Source organism: Triticum dicoccoides, chromosome 5A (assembly GCF_002162155.2).
Source record: "Triticum dicoccoides isolate Atlit2015 ecotype Zavitan chromosome 5A, WEW_v2.0, whole genome shotgun sequence".
Classification (NCBI taxonomy): Eukaryota; Viridiplantae; Streptophyta; class Magnoliopsida; order Poales; family Poaceae; genus Triticum; species Triticum dicoccoides.
The window spans coordinates 304946385-304969475 of NC_041388.1; the positions used below are offsets into that span (position 1 = coordinate 304946385).

Below are 23091 nucleotides of genomic sequence, written 5' to 3' on the forward strand. Positions count from 1 at the left end.
TAGATTAAAGTTCGCCATAGCTGCAACTTCGCGTACTTCGTTTGTGTTCAACGACCAGACAAAGGCGTCATAGAACCCCACCTTGATCAATAAAGCTTTCATCTTATATTCGCAATATCCAGATTGCAATCTCAGTTTCTTGCTTGTTCTTCGTTTGCTCGCAGGAAACAGACCCTCATGGTCAGGTTGATCGTGCTCCGGCATGGTCAATAACCTCTTGGAGTTGGTTTAGCGATTGCTAAGGCGCGACGTCCTCGCACGTTCGTAGTCGGATCGTCAAAGTCGACTGCCACCAAAGCGATATCCATCATCTCATCGAAAGACGGGACACCTTTGCCCCTATCAACAATGCCTTCCCCTTAGTCCCAAGCATGGTAATGTGTCGTGTAGTCGACGTTCACACGACACCACTAGAGAAAGAACAACATACACATCATCAAAATATTGAACGGATACCAACTTCACATGATTACTTATAACAAGACTTTTCACATGTCCTCAAGAACAAATGGAACTACTCACAAATCATATCCATGTTCATGATCAAAGCATAAAATTATATGATTAACAATCTGAACATATGATCTTCCACCAAATAAATCAACTAGCATCAACTGCAAGATGTAATCAACACTACTAGCAACCAACATGTACTAATATGAGGTTTTGAGACAAAGATTGAATATAAGAGATGAACTAGGGTTTGAGACGAGATGGTGCTGGTGAAAATGTTGATGAAGATTGGTACTCCCATAGTGAGAGGGTTGTTGGTGATGTCGATGGCTTCGATTTCCCCTCCCGGAGGAAAGTATCCCCGGTGGGACCGCTTCGCCGGAGAGCAAAAGTCCAGGTTCCAGCTCGAGACGATGGCGCTTCATCCCAAAAGTCATCTCTTGATTTTTTCTAGGGTAAATGGCTTCATATTGGCGAAGGAGGGCCATAGAGGCCTACTGATAGGCCCACAAGCTCACATGGCGCGCCCCAGGGGAGGGGCACGTCATCTGAGCTTGTGGATCACTGGTGAGCAGGTGAGGCCCATTGTGGTGATTCTTCTTTTAGTATTTTTTATTTATTCCAAAATAAATCTCCGTAAATTTTTAGGTCATTTGGAGCTCCGGATAATAGTTATCTCTGTTCTAGCTCTCTTTAGGTCCAAAATTCCAGTTGCCGACAATTTTCTTCTCCATGCATATCTTGCATAATAAGAGAGACAAGACATTATAACTGCATCATAAAGTGATATATTGATCTAAACATTATAAATAACAGTAGGAAAACATGATGCAAAATGGACGTATCACGCTGCAGCGTGACGCACACACTCCTCCTTCTCCTTCTCCCGCCGCTCCTCCTCTTCCTCCCATGCCTAGTGGGAACGATGTTCCTCCTCCCCACGCTCGGTCTGCATTCGGCGCTCGCCATTGGCCCGCTCCTCTGCCAGCACGATCTGCCTCCACCGTGGTACGCCGCCTCCTACTCCAACATTGCGCCCAGCCAGATGGCCGGCGCGTTCACCCACTCATGCAGGCCGCCAGTCCAGGCTTACTTCCCCGGCTCGGCCTCCGTGGGCTCCTCCTTGGGGGCGGCCGAGGCTGGTTCAGGCAGAGGCGACGACGACAGAGGGTAGTCACATTCCTCGACCGCCTACAACTGCAACGCCTCCTCCATGCCTGGCTAGCGCGCGTCCTCCTCACGCTGGGACTCCACTAGGGCGCACTGGAGCACCTCCTCCAGTGCGGTCTGGTATGCCACCTTCGCCGCCTCGTCCTCCTGTGCCACCAACGGGGGCAACGACATGTAGCCGTCCTCAAGCTGGACGGTGCCGTGGTGTCACACGTCATGCTCGGTGGCGAACCAGACTTCCCAGTTGGGGGAGTCTAGCGCTTACGCCGGGTCGCGACGCTGCTCTAGCATCAGGAGGGCATGATGCTTGCGCACCTCCTTCATGTGCGTGCAGCACACCGCCAGCACCGGGATGCGTTGAGGGTCAAGGTGCCAACCGTGGGGGAGGTTGACATCGTGCCACGACATCAGGATGTAGAGCCGATCCGTGGCCAGCGACCCCTCTCCCCACGCGGCACCATCGCGAAGGCGTCCGACGACGGTGGCACGCGGGATGAGCCAGCGCCTGTGTCGAACATGCACTTGCCCTTGCCCTTGTTGAAGAAACCCATGGCGAACGCGCGGGGCTGGCTAGGCTAGGCTAGGGTTTTGCTGTCACCGGCGAGGGAGTAAGGATGGCCAGATGTGGACGGATGGAAGAAGTGGATGAGGCCGACCGTGGGCTCTGGAGGCTTCCAGACGCTGCCATGTGGGCCCAGGGTAGATGGACACATTGACTACGACCACGTGGGGTAGTTGGGCGGCCGTCACACGGGCCTAAGGCGGACACTGAACAGACACACGGCTCGTCCATTTTATATCCGTGTGAATGCAAGTCGGACGTAAATATGGACCAGAAATGCGTCTAGACGGACGACGAGCAGACGAATTTTTGATTTGCATCGGCAGGTTGGGCCGGCGTCCATCCATTTGCATGGGCGGGTTGGGCGGGCTCGTCCATTTTATATAATGCAAATCGAACGTAAATATGGACCGGAAATGCGTAGGGGACGAATTTTCGATTTGCATGGGCGGATTGGGCCTGCGTCCATCCATTTGCATGGGCGGGTTGGGCCGGCGTCCATCCACCGTTTTTGTCCGTCCAGTTGCCCTTACCCCTCCAATTCGCTCTCTCTCTCTCTCTTTCTCTCCCCTCTACTTATCCCCATCGCCCGTATCCCCGGTTACTTGCTCCCTCTGGCTCCGAGGAACAGAACCCACAACCTGATCAGGAGGTACGGATCGTTTCTCCTCCATCGAGCTTCCGTCGATCTATCTCACTACCCGTGGTGTTTAATTTGAATCGACTGTGTGCAAGTAGCTTAGCGAGAGAGGAGACGGCGGCGCCCTGGTAAGTCCCCTCGCCGGCCGTCCTCCTGCTCCCGTACTCGGCAGATCCGTCCGCCCTGCCGGCCCTCCTCCTCCTCCCCTGCGGTTGCCCCCCCTAGCCGGCCCTCCTCCTCCCCTGCTTGCTTCTCTTCTGCCCGTGGCCGCCATGGGCTTGCCCGAGCCGTCCGCCGCCGCTCATGCTCCTATTCCCGTCCTCCGGCGTACGTCTCCTGCTCCATCTTCCCTCCCGTGCTCCCTTGTCCCTCCTCCTCTGCTTGCGGGGTCCCAATCTCCTCTGGTCCATAGCCACCAGATCCAGTCGCCCCCTCTTCTTCCCCTGCCTCTACTCATCTTTCTTGTTCATATATACTCAAGTCTCATCCCCTGCCTCTCCTCATCCTCCCAGCAAGCAATTGCTTAGCATTGTAACAGTCCTTGTTTTTTTTTTTTGGAAAGTTTGCTAACCCTAGTTATATGTTGGTGCAGATCTTACTTTTCCTTGGGAATTTGAAAGACCTATTTAAACTACATGTGTTGTACTTTATTGGCGTATAAACTATTTTTTTTATTTTTTGCGTCAATATTATATGATGTCCCCTTGGATTTCTAGAATATTTGATAAAACATTGCTACATAATCATCCAATTATAGTAACACATTATACAACTTCTGTTTTGATGCATATACTAATGTTGCTATGCATATGACATCCAAACATGATTACGTATTGAAACCTGAGTAGGATTCCGTGAGCCAATTCAATTAACACCCAAACAACCGAATTCGTATTCATGTCCATTACAGTTTCCTGTCTGAATTGGAATTGAAACCAATTCAATACGGAGGCCTTGAATACAGACATCCAAACACAGCATTAATGTTATGATATGGTTTGCTATAGGGTTAAGGTTGAACGCCAATTGAGTTCGAGTGTTGGGATTCGGAATGGCTCGTCGTCTCATTAGGCCCGCCGCGGCGTGCCAAGGTTGCGGTTTGGTTAAGGCTGGGTTTCTGGGCGTGGTCTCCCCTCTCCATGTGATTCCACTTTCCCTCAACTACTCACTCGTTTCCTTCCAGTGTTCTCCTGCAAATTGTAGCTAGTTTCCCTTCTAGAGTTTACAAACACCTAATGTTTCAATGTTGGAATTGCTACCGACAGTGTAATTTCAAGTTAAATTACTCCTTTTGTGCTGGTTTGATGGGATTCTTCATTTATTTGCGCATCTGGCATAGACTTGTACTTCCTCTGTTTCAAAATAATTGAAGTTTAAGGTTTCTCCTAAGTCAAACTTCATTAAGTTCGGCCAAGTCTTCTATATAAAAGTATATCAACATCCACAACAGAAAATTTGCTCCATTAGATTCATTATGAAATATATTTCCATATTATGTAAATTTGATATTGTAGATCTTTGTATAGACTTGGTCAAACGTAAATAAGTTTGACTGAAGATAATCCTAGAACTTACTATTTTGGTTAGGAGGGAGTACTAGATTGGCAGAGCTCATATTTATGTATTGTGGGGCCGTTCTCTAGCATACTGCCATTGAGTGATCTACTGGGCCTTTCTTGACTACTTTCCTCCTTTTTTTTCTGCCAGTATCAAAGATTGCCTTACTCCTCTTCAAAGAGAGGTTCCCCAGGGAATAAGTACTCTGGCTGCCTCGCTAATCTAACAAAGGAGGTGCGGCCCCTCTTGTAATCTTGTGGTTTCATGATAATGATATATATTTATTGCACATTGTTACCCCCTTTCAGTTTTGGCCTTGTTGCATGCCTTTACTTTGTGTTGCTTATAGATTATGGTCTGCATTGTTGCAGGGTTCACACTGGACAGGAACAAGGTCCAATCCTTTGTTGTCGTTACATGTTAGTTTTATCTTCCATACATCATTACCATCCTTTGTTAAACATTGCGTATGTGTTTCCTCAATGTTGTTTTAATTGGGCTGGCAATAAAGTGTTGCGTTTTATGCAACTAAAAAGAATTTTATGAATTAAATAATATGTACTTTCTGGCAAGTGCGTCCAAATGGCACATTTCTTACTTAATTTCATGTGGCATGCATGTATATTCCGTGTTCTTATTATTTTCTTTTGTATTTCAGAGTTCAAAGTTTGTCAGCAAGAGGACAGCTAGTTTGATTGCAACAGGGCCATCTCCTGCTGCAACTGAAGAACCAGAGATGGACCATCCAAAGGAGATATTCTTGAAAGACTACAAAAAACCTGACTACTTGTTTGACACGGTAACTCAGCTTTCTTTTTCAAGCATATACAGCGCACAGCTTTCAGTATATGCGTTTCCATTCTTGGATATTTTCAACTGCTATGGCATATGGGTTGTTTCTGTAGCAGTTCACAAATTTTACTAGGAAGAAATGCTGGTGTGTAGAGTTTATCTGGGTTTGCGGTGCACTATAGCGATGCAATTGCAGTGCTTGTGTGCTGGCTGCACCACCACCACAACAACAAAGCCTTTAGTCCCAAACAAGTTGGGGTAGGGTAGATGTGAGACCCATAAGATCTCGCAACTAACTCATGGTTCTGGCACATGGATAGCAATCTTCCACGCACCCCTGTCCATGGCTAGTTCTTAGTCGATACACCAGTCCTTCAGATCTCTCTTCGCGACTCCTCCCATGTCAAGTTTGGTCTACCCCAACCTCTCTTGACCTTATCGGCACGCTTTAGCTGTCCGCTATGCACTGACGCTTCTACATGCCTGCACTGAATATGCCCAAACCATCTCAGACGATGTTGGACAAGCTTCTCTTCAGTCAACGCTACCCTAGCTCTCTCGTATATCATCATTCCGGACTCGATCCTTCCTTGTGTGGCCACACATCCATCTCAACATGCGCATCTCTGCCACACCTAAGTGTCGAACATGTCGCCTTTTAGACGGCCAACACTCAGCGCCATCCAACATTGTGGGTCGAACCGCCGTCCATCTCAACATGCACATCTCCACCACACCTAACTATTGAACATGTCACCCTTTAGTCAGCCAACACTCAGCGTCATACAACATTGCGGGTCGAACCGCTGTCCTATAGAACTTGCCTTTTAGCTTTTGTGGCACTCTCTTGTCACAGAGATTGCCAGAAGCTTGGCGCCACTTCATCCATCCGGCTTTGATTCCATGGTTCACATCTTCATCGATATCCCCATCCTTCAGCAGCATAGACCCCAAATATCTAAATGTGTCCTTCTGAGGCACCACCTACCCATCAAGGTTAACCTCCTCCTCGTGCCTAGTAGTACTGAAACCGCACCTTGTGTACTCGGTTTTAGTTCTACTAAGTCTAAAACCTTTGGATTTCAAGGTTTCTCTCCATAGCTCTAACTTCTTATTGACCCCGTCCGACTATCATCGACTAGCACCACATCATTTGCGAAGGGCATACACCATGGTATATCTCCTTATATATCCGTTGTGACCTCATCCATCACCAGAGCAAAAAGATAAGGGCTCAAAGCTGACCCCTGGTGCAGTCGTATTTTAATCGGGAAGTCATCAATGTCGCCATCACTTGTTCAGACACTTGTCACAACATTATCATACATGTCCTTGATGAGGGTAATGTACTTTGCTGGGACTTTGTGTTTCTCCAAGGCCCACCACATGACATTCCGTGGTATCTTATCGTAGGCCTTCTCTAAGTCAATGAACACCATATGTAGGTCCTTTTGCTCAATGCATCTCTCCATGTGTTGTCGTACCAAGAAAATGGCTTCCATGGTCGACCTCCCAGGCATGAAACCAAAATGATTTTTGGTCACGCTTGTTATACTTTGATAGGGGCAAAGGTGTCCCATCTTTCGATGAGATGGTGGCTATCGTTTTTGGTGGAGTAGACTTTGACGATTCGACTAAGAACGCGCGAGGACGTCGCGCCTTAGCAATCGCTAAACCAACTTTGAGAGGTTATTAACCACGCCGGAGCACGATCAACCTGACCACGAAGGTCTATTTCTTGCGCGCATACGAAGAACAAGCAAGAAACTAAGATTGCAATCTGGATACTACGAATATAAGAGGAAAGCTTTGTTAAACAAATGGGGTTCTGTGATGTCTTTATCTGGTCGTTGAACACAAGCGAAGTATGCGAGTTGCAGCTATGGTGAACTTAATCTAAACAAAACCCAAAGTCTAAACGGCGCCTTACGGGCTGTATTTGTAGGGGGAAAGAGGGTGGATTTCGTCCCCCCTTGGCAAGGTGGGACTAAAACACCTCCTGAGTCGTTTCCCCTACAATACAGATTAAAAAAAATAGCCTATAAGTAGTATTTCAAAATTAAGTGGGCCTGGCCCAAGAATAAGGTGGTGCAACACCTATATTAAGCTATGGACGAAATTTATGAAAAGACATCTTGTATATTTCGTCCATGTCCTTTTGCATCATCATGGTGGCTCCGAAGTGCTGAAAACTTCAGCAGAAACTCTGTTCTTGCTCCCCTTGCACGCGCCATCTTCTCCATGCTTGATCATGCTCCAATGTTCATCGTTCTTGTCCATGCTTGGCCCTTCATTTATAAGCAAAACAAATGTATCCAATTTAGGCAGCATCATATTCTCATGAACATTAGAATCATTACCAAGAAACGGAAGTACCTGGTAATTTAATTGGCGTGCGCGAGCTCTAGTAATTGGTCCAGTATATGTAGCAGTAGGGGTGTGGGTGTAACTTTGTTAGTGATGTCCTCATAATGCTTAAGCGATGCTCAATGACTCTCTCCCATAGCTTCATTGTATGGCTCATCATCTTAGTTCCACGGTACTTAGTACAACTCTAAACATCCCCTTTTTTCTTGAAGATTGGTACTAATATACTTTGTCTCCATTATTCTTGCCCAAAAGATGAGGTTGACAAGCTTAGTTAGCCATACTATACCTATGTCTCCGAGGCCTCTCCACACCTCAATGGGGATACAATCAAGGACCATCACCTTGCCTCCTTTCATCATTTTTAAAGCCTTCTTGACCTCTGACTCCTGGATTGGCCACACAAAACGCCTGCTGGTATCATCAAAGGAGTCATCCAGTTCAATGGTAGAACTCTCATTCTCCCCATTGAACAACTTGTCGAAGTACTCCCGTCATCTATGCTTAATCTCCTCGTCCTTTACTAGGAGCTGGTATGCTCCATACTTGATGCATTTGACTTGGTTAACATCCCTCGTCTTCCTCTCTCGGATCTTGGTTATCTTATAAATGTCCCTTTTGCCTTCCTTCATGTCTAACCGCTAGAAGAGGTCCTCATACGCCCGACCCCTTGCTTCACTCACAGCTCGCTTTGCGGCCTTCTTTGCCATCTTGTACTTTGCTAAGTTGTCTGCACTCTTATCTAGGTAGAGGCGTCTAAAACAATCTTTCTTCTCCTTAATAGCCTTCTGGACATCATCATTCCACTACCAGGTATCTTTAGCTTCTCTTTTAATGACCGTGGACACTCCAAACTCCTCTGAGGCCACCTTACGAATGCAAGTCACCATCTTCATCCACATATTGTTTGCATCGCCTCCTTCCTCCAAAGGGCCCTCCTTAATGACCCTCTCCTTGAATGCCTGAGCTCCCTCCCCCTTGAGCTTCCACCACTTCGTTCTAGCGACTTTGGCACGCTTATCCCGCTGGACATGAATCCGAAAGCGGAAGTCAGCCACCACCAGCTTATGCTGAGGGACAACACTCTCTCCAAGTATCACCCTACAATCTAGACACGCACGCCTGTCATCTCTTCTTGAGAGGATGAAATCAATCTAGCTAGAGTGCTGGCCACTACTAAAAGTCACTAATGTGATTCTCTCTTTTGAAAGAGGGGTGTTAGCTATGATCATGTCGTAGACTAGAGCAAAGCTTAAGACATCTTCTTCTCCTTGATTCCTAATGCCATAACCAAAGCCTCTATGCACCCCTTCAAAACCTGTGTTAGATGTATCCACGTGGCCATTGAGGTCTCCTATGAAGAGCTTCTCGCTAATCGGTACACTCTTAACCAGAACTCCCTCTTGGTGTTCTCATTGTGGCCTACTTGCGAGGCATGCGCGCTGATAACATTGAGAACTAAGGCCCTGTTTGGATCTCCACCGGCTTCCTGAAATAGCTGGCTTCCCTGCTTCTAGCTGGCTTCTAGCTTCTCGGTGGAGCATCGACTCGTTCGGCTGTACGTGCTCAATTCCTCACGTACGCATGGACTGGTAGCCTAGGAAATCAGGCTAAAGCCTGTTCGGCCGTGGTTTGGGCCAGTCATATTGGCCCAGTTCGGTGGAGGAAGCAGGTTCTAGCGACCGAAACGGTACGTGAGGCTCACTTTGGAAGGGTAGTGGAATGTAATTTCAATCAACTCCTGCCTTCCATGTGTCGAGGGCCAGCTTGAAGCGATCGAAATGGTACGCAAGGTTCACTTTGGAAGGGCATTCCCATGTAATTTTGACCAACTCCCGCTTCTCTATTTCGCGAAGCTGGTCTGGCGCTGCTCCTCATCTCTGTCAAAATTGCACTACGTATTCTCTGTCTACACGGAGCCGGCTCCTCGGAGCAGAGTGTTCGGCTGGCTTCTCGGAGCAAGTTTAGGAAGCCATCTTCTAGAGAGCTTCCAAATGGAGCCTAAGTCCCCAACTACCAGCTTGACCAGGATAATCCGCCCCCCATGTCTTTTGACGTCTACCACTCCATACTTGAGGCTCTTGTTGAGTGAGACGCCTACTCCATTTCTGTTTGCAGCCGTCCCCTTGTACCACTACTTGAAGCTGGAATCCTCCACCTCCTTTGCCTTTTGTCCCCTCCATTTGGTTTCTTGGACGCAAAGAATATCCACACCTCCCAGCTGTATCAACTAGCTCCTGAAACCTACCTGTCAGGGATCCTATGTTCCAGCTACCTAAGCAGATCCTCCTAGGCTCGGCTAGCTTCCTTACCCTTCACACTCGTCGAGTCAAATGCGAAGACCCTTTCTCATTTTCCAGTACAACGGGGTGTCGATGTGGCGCGTCGCTGAAAGGGTTACGCCCCAACAAAAATCTTCTAGGTTTCATCACCATAAGAGTGGCTGAGTTTTCACGTTGTCTCTCCAAGCCTATCACAACCCTCCTCCTTTACCCGGGCTTGGGACCAGCTATGTTGAGACAACATAAGCGGAGTTGTGTGCTGGCTGCATGATAAAATAAATTCAAGTCAAAATTATACTTCCCCTGTAAATTAGCCATAGATTTTGCTATTTTCTATCTGTACAGTACTTCTAACTTCTTACTGTTACAAAATTATTCTGCAGGTGGATTTAGAATTTCAACTTGGTGATGAAAAGACCATGGTTACTTCTAAAATAGCTGTATCTCCAGGCAATGAAGGTGAAGATTCATCCTGGGAGCTGTACTTTAGTTAGAGAATCATAGCAGTGTTGTACCTTTTGAAACATGTCATTAGTTTTCTAGTTAGATGCTTCAGGACTTTCTTGTATATTTGTTTGTTCATCTATTATTTTTCTCAGTTTGAGACATACAAAATGAGGTTCTGGACCTCATCACAAACTCTTTGTAGCAGGCACCTCATCTCCACTCGCTCTTCATGGATGTGATCTGAAGCTGTTATCAATCAAAATCAATGGCACAGAGCTGAAGGTACTTCATGTGATCTACTTTTGCCATGTAGCATGATGTCGCGTGTGCATGTGCTCACATGATCCACATAAGTTCATGATTTTGAGAAATAAGTTGGGAATAAGGTGAAATTATTCTAGGGTGGTCGAAACCTTTGTTCACGGTTAAATATTAGACGCAGTTTACACGCAATGTTCTTATTTGGAACAGAAGTAGTTGGACAAAGCACATGCATGTACATGACAGACAGAGAAAGAAGCCCATCTATTAGCTGTAGTAGATTTTATCAGTGGCCAAGAGAATAAGCAGTCCCACTGGGCATTCATACTGCATTCTTCAGGCTATACTTTCCACCTAGGTATTACATGTACACCTGTAATTGCGACTCCACACTGAGTAGTAGCAAACATCTGTTTTTATCCCAATATCTGTGTGTCTAATTATTTGAAGCCCAGTGTGGTTCATAAGTGTATTCATGCAGAAGTTCCTGCATCTTTTGGATGTAATGTAAGTGTGCTAATTATCTGACTTGTGTATACTCTGAACACTAGAGTGACAAGTATACAGTTGATCCACGCCATCTGACGATTTTGACACCACCTGCTGGTGTATTCAACATGGAAATTGTTACGGAGATTTATCCTCAGCTCAACACATCTTTGGAGGTACAAACCACTGGGAGGGGCACAAACTTTATTACTTCTTGGAATTAAGATCTCTTGTATTCTGTTCTGATTTGTTATAAGCTTACAGGGTCTGTACAGGTCGACTGGTAATTTTTGCACCCAATGTGAAGCAGAAGGATTCCGGAAAATTACCTACTTTCAGGTAGGTTTGCCATTTTGGAAATTATGCTCAATAGATAACCGTGATGATTTTCTCTGTTGTAGGAGTATGCATATGCATGAAACTAATCAATCTCGTTTTTCTGTCCATCAAAGATTATGTTTTACCTTTTTTTTTCTGGTGATGAGATGACTTACATTTGCAAATATTAAATGCTATCACAGGATCGCCCGGACGTGATGGCAAAATATACTTGTCGTATTGAAGGTGATAAAACTCTGTATCCGGTGTTGTTGTCTAACGGCAATCTTATCGAACAGGGTGATCTTGAGGTACACTGCTTTCATGTGCAATTGTCAGAGCGACCACACCGATGTGCTCAACCACATGCTTTTTTTTGAACTATAGGGTGGAAAGCATTACGCACTATGGGAGGACCCATTCAAGAAACCATGCTACTTGTTTGCGCTAGTTGCTGGTCAGTTGGAGTGCCGGGAGGACTCATTTGTTACATGTTCTGGCCGCAAAGTTACACTTCGAATTTGGACTCCTGCTCAAGATTTGCCAAAAACATCACATGCTATGTATTCTCTTAAAGAAGCTATGAAATGGGATGAGGAGGTTGGTCTACTAGACTGATTTGTCTTGGTTATTTTGCTACAATTATTTAGCAGAATAATGACATAATTACTAATCAGATAATTAATCTAATTCCACCTCTGTGTTGTTCCAGGTTTTTGGTCTTGAATATGATCTTGATTTGTTCAACATTGTTGTTGTTCCTGATTTCAATATGTAAGTTTGTTTCCTATTTGCATCGGCACTCTGCCCAAAAATGGTGGTATTATGATTTTTTTTAATGGCATTGCCTTGCCCTGATAAAACAACTTTGTATTATTCGCAGGGGAGCAATGGAAAACAAGAGCTTGAACGTAAGAATTTGCCTCTGCTTAGAAAATATATTTGCAGACAAAAATTTGATGATGTTCTGTTTATCAACGAACAGGTATTTCAATCTAGACTTGTGCTAGCATCACCAGAAGCTGCCACTGATGGTGATTATGCTGCAATTTTGGGTGTCATTGGACATGAGGTATATCACATAGAAGTTTCAGTTTTTCTTTTCCAATATGTATTTGTTATGGCCACATAATTTTGATATTTTTATTGAATTTGGTTATACTTCTGATCTTGGCTGCATGTATTTCTGCAGTATTTCCACAACTGGACTGGGAATAGGTAGTTATCTCAACAACACACCATACTGGATGTATCTTTTATTGTTTTTGCTTTCTTAGAAGATAAAGGGTCTGGTTGGCCTGTTGCTGATCGCATCTTTACTAGGGTTTTCAGCTATTCCACTTTGAAACATTTTGAACCTTGCAAGGGAAAGCATATTGAAGCAACTATGTTTTTTCCTGATGCGGCCATATGCATGATTAGTCTAGACTGGAAATAATCTCTTTGTGCCTATCTAATTGCAGAGTGACTTGCCGTGATTGGTTCCAACTAACATTGAAAGAAGGACTAACTGTCTTCAGGGATCAGGTATTCATGCAGTAGATCATAATGTTATGTAATGTAAATTTGCTTTTATTTTTTCTAAACTAATTAAGGATGTTGTGCAGGAATTCTCATCAGATCTTGGCTGTCGCACAGTAAAGCGCATAGCTGATGTCTCTAAACTTAGATCCTATCAATTCCCTCAGGTTCTTTACATGTGCATTCTGTGTTACTACATTTCTCATTAGTCTGATGTAGATCCTGCAATGAACTTCCAGCCACAAGGTTTCTTCTGCTCTTTAATCATTGCTTATTCCTTGATATCCAGGATGCTGGGCCTATGGCACATCCTATTCGCCCCCTTTCATATATCAAGGTAATCATACTTAAGTCTCAGTTGTTTGATTTTAATTACTGCTAAACGTACAAGTACCATAAATATCTGTGGTATAATTATTTTTTTGAATTTGATTTCCAGATGGACAACTTCTATACCGGTCAGTTGCTTTTTCTGAAATATTATGCACTTAATAGGGTGTACAACAATGTTAACTAATTACTTCCAATCCCTGATAAAACCCTGAAACTTTTCTGATGAACATTCTTTGGTGACCTTGAATGTGGATGACATGGTCAGTCACGGTATGCTTTTTCCCTGTTCTGTTTTGTATTAGCTAAGTTTTGCAATGGAAATCTTCTGACATTCTCTTTTGCTGCTTTTTACCTCATCATCTGATGGTTATGGAATCTCCGCACAGGTTTACGAAAAGGTATTGGGTTTAGCTTGTCATCTCATGTGACTTAGACAATAACCGTAGGATGTAACAAATGGATATGCACTTCTTGTAGGGTGCTGAAGTCGTCAGGATGTACAAGACAATGTTTGGAGCTTCAGGGTTTCGAAAGGTAAAAGTCAAGTGTGGTAACTGTGTTTTGATCATGTCCTTCTTTTACACAATTGTACTGTTTCTTAATTATGAAAAATCAGTGGGCACTCAATTATTTCCTACTCTTCTATTTTGGCCAAAAAGGAGGCACCTAATATGCAGGACATATCTGTGATGTGAATCTGCTACATATTATGCATGCCATGGGGTGTCTCTCCTCTTCAGCTGTTGAATATTTGTTATATATTCATGCGGCTTATTTACCAGATCGTCTTCTGTTGCAGGGCATGGATCTTTACTTCCAAAGGCATGATGGACAAGCCGTGACTTGTGAAGACTTTTACGCAGCCATGTGTGATGCAAATAATGCACACTTGCCGAACTTTTTACAATGGTAATACATGTCAATCATTTTACCTGTTGCATGCACGATCTGATTTCGAAAGATCCATCCAATAGGTACTCTCAAGCAGGTACACCTACTGTAAAGGTAACTTCATCATATGATGAAGGTTCCCAGGCATTCTCTTTGAAATTAAGGTAAGCTTTCACATTCTCCATTTCTTATCTACCTCTACCAAACTTGATAAAATAATCTACGTTGAGATTATTCTTCCATTTTACTCTATTTCCGTTTTCCTTCCGTCAATTCTAACAGAACAGTAATTTTGTGTGCCCTGTTATTCAGCTCTTTGTAGCTTATTTTTGGGAGGGTTGCTAAATTCATCTTCCTTTTTTTAATCTTTTAGTCAAGAAGTGCCCCCTACCCCTGGCCAACCGATGAAAGAGCCAATGTTCATACCTGTTGCTGTTGGACTTGTTGATTCGACCGGAAAAGATATGCCCCTGACTTCCATCTACAGTGACGGAAGGGTCCAAACACTCTCTAATGATGGTCATCCAATCTTCACCACAGTGCTTCAGTTTAAGAAGGTACACAATTATTAGTCTTCCTGCAAAAAGGTTCTCTTAAACGCCAATGGCAAGCCTTTTTTCTTTTTGAACAAGCAAAGCTGTAACTTGGTCTGTGCTTGTAACTACCATCTATAGTAGCATCCCGTGCAGTTCAGCTGCAGTATTCTCCATTCTTCATTCAGTCTTGTATCTTCTGCATTAGTCTTCTGTGCATTCGAAAGTCATTTTTGCTGGATCTTAATGTCTGTAGGAATTCAGATTTGAACAAAAATCAAGTAATTTATCTTTCATCAGCTTATCAGCCTTCTCTATATGTGCAATAGATATTCAATTGTTTATTCACATTCTTGTCTGATTTTTAAAGTCGCTGAATGAGATATGCTTTGATCTTTCAGAAGGAGGAAGAGTTTATATTCAATAATGTGCCTGAGAGACCAGTTCCTTCCTTGTTGAGGGGATACAGTGCTCCCATCCGTCTTGATTCTGATCTGACTGAGAGTGACTTATATTTCTTACTTGCCAATGATTCAGATGAATTTAACAGGTTTCTTCTTGTTTACTTGTTAAATATTTCAATGTGGAGTTGAATATAACAATGCAGAGTTGAATATAACAATTCTTGTATTCCATAGATGGGAAGCAGGTCAAATATTGGCACGCAAATTGATGTTCAGTCTTGTGGCTGACTTCCAACAACAGAAAACACTGGCCCTAAATACAAAATTTGTTGATGGACTTAGAGCAATCCTGCGAAGCACAAGCTTGGATAAAGTAATTATTGTTCTGCCTCAGTTGTGATTTATGACTGCAAAATTTATAGTTATAAAGGGCTAATCTGAGTTCCTACAGGAATTCATTGCAAAAGCAATAACTCTGCCTGGTCAAGGTGAGATTATGGATATGATGTCAATTGCAGATCCCGATGCAGTTCATGCTGTCCGGACCTTTATTAAGAAAGAACTCGCCTTTCAACTCAAGGACGATCTTCTCGCAGCTGTAAGTGACATCAGGCAACATTTTAAAGTTGTCTGAAATTTGTGGCAATGTGCTCTATTTTAGTAACTGGTTTTTAGGCAATATTGAGTGAAGATCTAGACTATACTATTCAGTAAATCACTATGAGTGGGGGGTCATTATTTGGGCATTTGATAACAAACCAGTGAAGTGGTTTTAATCTTGTTTTTGTTACTAGCCAGTAGGCTGTTGCAATTCTGTCCTCATTCCCTCATTATTTGTTCGTCATAGGTAACAAGCAACAGAAGCTCTGAAGCTTATGCATTTAACCATGATAGCGTGGCTCGCCGTGCGTTGAAAAATACATGTCTTGGTATGTTCTTATTTTTGTAAGTTCTGCTCCAAAATGGGAAGGTTTCAGGCAGCGTATCTTAATATATTCCTGGGTGATGTTTGCAGCTTATCTTGCATCCCTGAATGAGCCAGATGTCACTGAACTTGCATTAAATGAATACAAGTCTGCTACTAACATGACCGAGCAGTTTGCTGCATTAGCAGCATTGTCTCAAAATCCAGGTCAAGTCCGTGAGGATGCCCTTTTGGACTTCTATAACAAATGGCAGCAAGATTATTTGGTAAGATAGTTACTGCATGTACATAATTAATTCTTGCAAAATTATTTTATTGTACCACCTAAGTGAAGAGTAATTTCTGTTACATGGGAGCTTATACTTGCTTGTGTTCCAATAGGTTGTAAGCAAGTGGTTTGCTCTTCAAGCTACCTCGGACATTCCTGGAAATGTAGCCAATGTTCAAAAGTTACTGGCTCATCCTGCTTTTGACATGCGGAATCCGAACAAGGTACATGGTGTTAGCTGGACGTTTTTGGCATTTAAATTGGTCTAGAGTTTTGAAGATTTGCTTCTGGCTTAGGTATACTCTTTAATTGGAGGATTTTGTGGGTCACCTGTGAGTTTTCATGCGAAAGATGGTTCTGGCTACAAGTTCTTGGGTGAAGTTGTCTTACAGCTCGACAAAATAAATCCTCAGGTTTCCTTAACTGTAATTGCTAAATGAATAAACACCTTGCTTCCATTTTGTGTTTCAACTGGTTTTGATTACATTTGTTACATTAAACAATGTAGGTGGCATCCCGCATGGTTTCAGCGTTCTCTCGATGGAGGAGATATGATGAGACCAGACAAGCTCTTGCTAAGGTCTGTCTAAAAGTCCTAACTCTCTGCATTTAAATCGCAATGGGTTGCTTGTATTGCATAAACAGGTACTCTAAACGCTACTTTCTTCTACAGGCCCAGCTGGAGATGATCATCTCAGCCAATGGACTCTCTGAAAATGTCTATGAGATAGCTTTGAAAAGTTTGGCAGCTTAGTTTCCTGATGCAAAGAAACAATTTGACTCTGCCAGTCGGTTCGACACAGAAAGTGTACTTAACTGAATATATTCTACTACTGTATCTGGCATAAGTAAAATAACAGGCTACTGTAGTGGCAATACATTTGAATTCTGGCATTATTGTTGTAATGTGGTGTTGAATCATGTTTTCCTGAAAGACGGTGCCACCGGTTAATACTCAGGGCACTTTTGAGTACATGAGCCACATGTCAAAATCAGTGGCAAATCATATGGAGCCAAATGGATGAAGTCAACGTCATGCCTATTTTGAAATTTTAAAATGTATTACTACCTCCATTAGGGAATACCTAACATGGTTTTAGTTCAAAGTGGAGGGAGTACTTTCAAACCAACCAGCGAAAAAATAATCTGCTTTCACTATGTGGACTTCTTTGAAACTAGTTCTCGTATGGGCATGTTATTTTTGAAAATCAACTTTATGGTAGCAATGTGCTTTTCTAGCACAGATCGGTTTTCTATCACAACAAAAGCCAATGATTTGTTTTACATTATTTGACGGAGAAAAACATATTCCTGAAAAATTGTTGCTTGCATATCATTCAAGCAATATTTTGCTTATATGTTACCTTTGGCCACGCTAATTTGTGTTTTGAAAGATACACGGCTGAAGTTTTAAAGTACTATAATAACATTTTTAATTGTGGAACTTGCTTTTTCATATATATCAATTGAAATATGTCCACTTTGATTCTAACTTTGAAGGCCGTGTGATGAGAAACATATATATACACACAAAAATATAGCATCATTAGGATTTAGTTTTACCTAAAAAAAAGCAACTTATTGGTATGTGCTACAAAAAGCAAGTTCGTACCATAAACTTGCTTTTCTAGTGTAAAATTGTGTTTTGAAAATATTTATTGAAACATGCCTATATGGGATCTAATTTTGAAGAACTCATTTCCAGATAATGAAGGCGGATTTTGATTTGACCGGTGAGCTTGAAAGTAATACATTTTTGAAATATCAGGATAGGTTTGCATGGCGCTGACATAATCTACTTTGTGTATACGTGGCATATTTTTTAGTATGTTGATTGAGTGCAGATGTGTGCCCCTGTACTTGCGGGCGCTATGCAACCTATAAAGGATGCTAGGCTATCCGTCATTTCTGGAGCAACCGGGTGTGCTGCGCTCGTTGGATCGAACGATCTATTTACTGTTGCTGCGTTTTGGCTGCTTGCAGCTGGTTCACCGTTGGTTTTCTTCCACATTCTTAGCTGCTTCACAGGTGGATGACAAATGGGGCTCGCTATGTGTGGGGTCAAGAGAACAGGATGGTTTTTCTTTAGTTGTGCGTGAGAAAAGTATACAACCTTAGACGGACGAGTAGTACAAGAAAAAGGCGACGCGGCTTTCTCCTCTAGCTTCTCGTTTCCTCTTCCCACCCAATCGCTTGCCGTCATCAAGGCCTCCTCCACCCCGCTGCTCATCTCCACCTCCCGCGTGCCCTCTCGGTAGCGGCCACATCCGCTGCGGTGCATCCCCTCTCGGCCGCCACCTCTCCTCATCTCCTCGTTTCCTCCCAGGTTCCCGATCTGGAGCGAGAGAGGCAGACCGGCAACAAGCGCCGGCACCGCCGTGGGATGATGGAGGCCGACACCTCGCCTCACCTCCTCCCGTGTTCCGGTGGGGCCACCGAGGACGAGGGGAGCAACAACCATAGCAGGTGTGGTGCCGACGAACGCGAGCAGCAGCAGCAGGCGGTAGTGCTGGCGCAGTAGTGCCGGCGAACGCGAGCAGCAGCAGGCGGTAGTGCTGGCGCAGTAGTGCCGGCGAATGCGACCAGCCACAGCCGCAACAAGCGGCAATGCCGGCGAAGTGGTGGTCCACGGTGCCATCGTCGTTGTCCTCAGCAGAAGGTCAAGCCAAGATGATCGAACGACGCCACAACGGAACCGACCATAAATCCCGGACCCGAGTCTCATCCTTCCTCCATTCTCATCCTTCCCATGATCAAAGCAAAGCAATAAAATGGTTAGCCAAAAATTATTCTTGGCTGTGCAGATACCAAAAAAGGGGAGATCTTTAGGTCAATGAAGGGAATACCAAAAACTGTGCTTACAGAAGAGTGTGTAGTTCTCGTTTTAAGTTCACAAATATTGCAGTCTATTAAAAAATCAAGCTGAATTTTCCAGCCAGCGTTGCATGCGCGTAGAGAAAATGCAAATTTCCTTGAGATTGAGATGGTTCATCACCAAAATCGCGTCTTTCTCCTCCTTGGGGGCATCGTCTCGAAGCCGGCTGTGACTGGGAGACTGGTGGATGGTGGCATCTTCGCCGTGTGGATTGCTGAGGCGGGGCGCTGGTTCCTGTTTGGCAACGATGATGGCGTCGAGAGGAGCTCGGGTCGCGGCGTGGACTTGGTAGTCGGTTCTTCCCGGCGTGTCCGAGGTGCTTTTAGGACACGGTCGGCGCAAGTCCTGCATATTTCCCTGGTGAGGCTCGTCGTCAAAGTCAGAGCTGTCGGTTGCTTGCGCGTGTGGCCATCCGGTGGCATGTGCCGTCGTGGCTTCTATGCAGCTGTTTACGGGTTGGCTTCGAGGTTGGAGCTCTATGGTGAAGTCGGAGTCGCTCGTTTGAGGCAATCGGTGATGACGATGACGCTTGCGACTCCTCGGCGAATGCCTTTCTTCTTTACAGCTTTGTGTCCCATGTCGGTGGCCAGGTTGGCCGATGATGCCCATGTCATGTGGGTTGAGTTGTATCAGTTTTAGCCCGGTTTTCCACCAATTAACCGAGCAATTCTCTTCTTCTTAATTAATGAAAATGGCAAATCTTTTGCCTCGTTTAAAAAATAATAATCTTTGAGAGATATTCCAAGGCGAGTTAGTCTTTTAGATGCTATCCTGACAGCAATTTTTAATTCTTCTATAGCTAACTCAGTCTTTGAGAGATATTCCAAGGCGAGTTAACTAGGGCTGTTTTACAGAACCTAATGATTTTATTGATTATTACGCTCCTTCCGAATGCTCATTCCGCGCAACACACGGTATGGTTGCTGATGTTCAGTTAGGCATTACTGTACAGAGGCATATTCATGTATTCAAACGAAGGACGAAATGGATCGGCGTATTTGAGAGCTCACAAACGAAATAGGGCGAGACTACCTGCGACATCCACGGAACCGGACGCGGTGCCGCTGGCTCCACACCGTGGCGGCGGGAAGGGAAGGCGCACAGCCGCTCGCTGGCCGCCCGCGCGTCGTCTTGCGCACGACGGCAGTTCCGCAGTTCCGCGCGTCGTCTCCTCTGGGACATTTGTGCTGTGTCGTCCTCCACTTGGCTAGCCTAGCCCTGCTACCTTCCAAGCTAACCGTCTTGCAGGGCAGAGAAAGCGTATGAAAAACTGAGAGTGCTCTGGAAACTTAAGCGCATTTTACTTCTTCGAAATACTTGGTGTGATAATCAGCACAGGGTTTTATCCAAAGAAGGTGTGAGCCGACAGCGGTAGAAAAGTCAACTCCAACGTGGATCACCAAAACAAACATAGCAAATGTTCGTCGACATGTACGTGCAGGCCGGCAAAATTTAGGGCCCTGTGCCAAACACTAAACTAAGGCCTACTTTCTTATAAAAATAAAACTACTGTATATTCAAGTTACCGATAAGTCCTTTATGATGTTGAATTAAATCCTCTAATTTTTTCTAAAATATCTTATATTTCTTGTTACCATATTCATATATTTTAGATAGATTTTTCGAGGACATAACTTGGATCTTGAAACACATGACTTCTACACCAATTAATATAAAAAAATATAAATGATGGGAAAACAAGACTAAAGAGATATACATCCAACAGTTACCAGCAAACCATTTGTAAAAAACTGGGACCGATGAACTCACGGACGTCAAACTTGACCTGGTCAAACTGTCCCTCGTCTCTCCTTTAGTCCATCTCACTTCATCCAGCAGAAGAGGGAAAGTAACAAAAAGCGAGATAGCACATGTTCTGAGATGCAGTAATGTTGATTAGTTAATTTGATTAAGTGGATTTAGCGCATCGCCGGAATACAACCATGTGTCTGCCCTGTTTACCTGCTGGTTGTTGCTGCCAGCGTTGCGGGCGCTGCCGATGCCGGCGGCCGCCATTCCTCTGTTGCGTCGTCGGGTTGCATCTGTCGACCAGCTGCGGCGTCGTTAGGGTTAGTGCGAACTATGGGTATTCTCATAGGCCATGGATTAGCGACATACGCGTGCGACGCTATCAGGGCCTTTCGGCCTGCTGGTTCAACTAGGCCTAGCTGCTGATGTGCTTCTAATTTGGGGTCCCTGCCACCTGGAGGCCCTGTGCCGCCGCACACCCCTGGGCTCGAGCCTGTGTACGTGGACATCGATAAGGGAGCTGGTCATCCAACCGCATGCACCAAATAAAAACGAACACGATATTATTTATATTAGGATTTTTTTGCAGGGTATATTAGGATTTCTTTTACATAGCAAAAGTAATTTTTAGCTTGGTTTACTCTTGGCCGGCCGTAGGCACGTCCCCGTGTTCAATGCCATGCTCTTCGTCGGACGTGGGAACGTCTGTCTCCCACGTCTTATTCCTCATCGGAGTCCACCACCTGACCGGGAACGTCGTCAGTGGAGGTGAGGTTAATGATCAACGCGGACAGTCCGGCCTTGTGGTCGTTACAACCCGGTGCAAACAACGTGGAGCTGCTGACATTGACAGTGTCCCTCGCCCGCCACCACTTGTGACGCCTCCACATCCGCCCTGGACGCGATCTCCTCAACCAGGTGCTCGGGCTCAACCTCGTTGACGCGAAGTCGCCACCTCTCACACAGTGACGGAGACAGGGGGACCAGCAGGGGATCTCCCCCCCTCCCCCACTAACATCTGGGGTTTAGTGCATAGAGTGGATAAATAGTGATTATTTGCTGCTAAAAAATAGTTTTTCAATGGTTTGCCCTTCCCTAATCAGTTTTAACAGCACTTGGCCTTAGTGATACATTTTTTTCTGGCTCCACCACTGCTCTCGTAGCGGATAACGTAGGCGTTGCGCATGGACTTGTACAACGCCGCTGCTCATCCACAGTGCCTCGGACTCTCCACGGCCATTGTCGAGAGGCCTCCTCGTTTGCCTAATCGTCGGTTATCTGGCCTTCGTGAGCTAGTGCTTCTCGAGGAGCTGCAGGTTGTATCGCCGCTCCTCCTGCATCATCCGAAATGCGGAGATCAGCGGTGCCGCCTGTTCCTCCTGCTCTACCACCACCAGGATGTTGCCGTAAGCGCACATGCGCTTGCGACATGGTGAACCCGCATGACCGGCGTGAGCGCCTGGTCCTCATCAGATGCCTCCTCCATCATTCGGTCCTTGTCGTCCGAGCTTTCCTCTAGTGAGCTCGCATGAAGGCCCGCGTTTATGTGGCGCACACGCCGGGCCTGCCAACAGTGCACAAGGTCCGCGATCTCGTGTCGGTGCAGCGGTAAGAGCTTCTTTGACCACCCACGGATGGTACCGAGCATTGTGTCGACGGTCCCGGAAGAAGGTGGACGAGAAGCGGTGGTGCGCCGGCGGGCAAACTAGGGGAGATGGGGCTCGGAGGAGGTGCAGTTTGTGCCGCGGACGACCATCCTTAAATAGCGGGCGCCGGGCAGACCGAAGGCGGTTTGAATGTGGGCGTCTGGAGTGGGTTTCTCGTCTGCCGCGCAGGTTGAATACCGGGCAGGTAGATGGACGACCAACGATAGTTTGAATACGGTAGGAAGTCGTCCCATCGGTTTGTCCGTTCACTTCTTTCTGAACCGGCATTAACGTGGCTTGTAGAGCAAGCGGAGACGCCGTGAGCGGCGGACCAGTGTGAGTTTCTGGACTACTGTGCCGATTGAATGTCACGCCCGTTCAGCTAGCGTGCGGCAGTGGTTGGTCACATCTGCTCTGGACGGACAAGAATGAGCGCCAAGAGCGGATGGACATCTAGAGTGGAAGGTGCGAGGAGGGATATGGGTGGGGCTGTGTAGACGGAGGCGAGCATTTGGATCATTTGCCCCATTTTACATGGGGTTTGATAATTCGCCCCAGGGTTGTCTCAACGGCGAGTGGCCTCGGCTCCACCCGTAATCTGGTGGGTC

At 45.3% G+C, this 23091-nt stretch overlaps 1 protein-coding gene across 2 annotated transcripts; it reads left to right on the top strand.

Moving 5' to 3' along the window:
• Window positions 1-2721: 2721 nt before the first annotated feature.
• Window positions 2722-17188, top strand: LOC119301142 (puromycin-sensitive aminopeptidase-like). 2 transcript variants are annotated; one of them, XM_037578047.1, is made up of 34 exons: window positions 2722-2837; window positions 3833-3966; window positions 4533-4616; window positions 4754-4801; window positions 5041-5181; window positions 10207-10282; window positions 10473-10552; window positions 11083-11196; window positions 11285-11359; window positions 11542-11649; window positions 11726-11938; window positions 12051-12112; window positions 12222-12249; window positions 12324-12410; window positions 12531-12556; window positions 12802-12865; window positions 12946-13026; window positions 13149-13196; window positions 13299-13317; window positions 13458-13462; window positions 13579-13590; window positions 13670-13726; window positions 13992-14101; window positions 14167-14247; window positions 14457-14640; window positions 15018-15166; window positions 15255-15393; window positions 15472-15618; window positions 15868-15949; window positions 16036-16211; window positions 16327-16437; window positions 16510-16626; window positions 16722-16793; window positions 16887-17188. In XM_037578047.1, the coding sequence occupies exons 2-34, from the start codon at window positions 3877-3879 to the stop codon at window positions 16965-16967; spliced, it is 2967 nt and encodes a 988-aa protein (XP_037433944.1). In that variant the 5' UTR covers window positions 2722-2837; window positions 3833-3876; the 3' UTR covers window positions 16968-17188. The 2 variants fall into 2 exon arrangements, with proteins under 2 accessions (XP_037433944.1, XP_037433945.1); XM_037578048.1 differs by having other exon boundaries at window positions 10476-10552.
• The last annotated feature ends 5903 nt before the right edge of the window (window positions 17189-23091 follow it).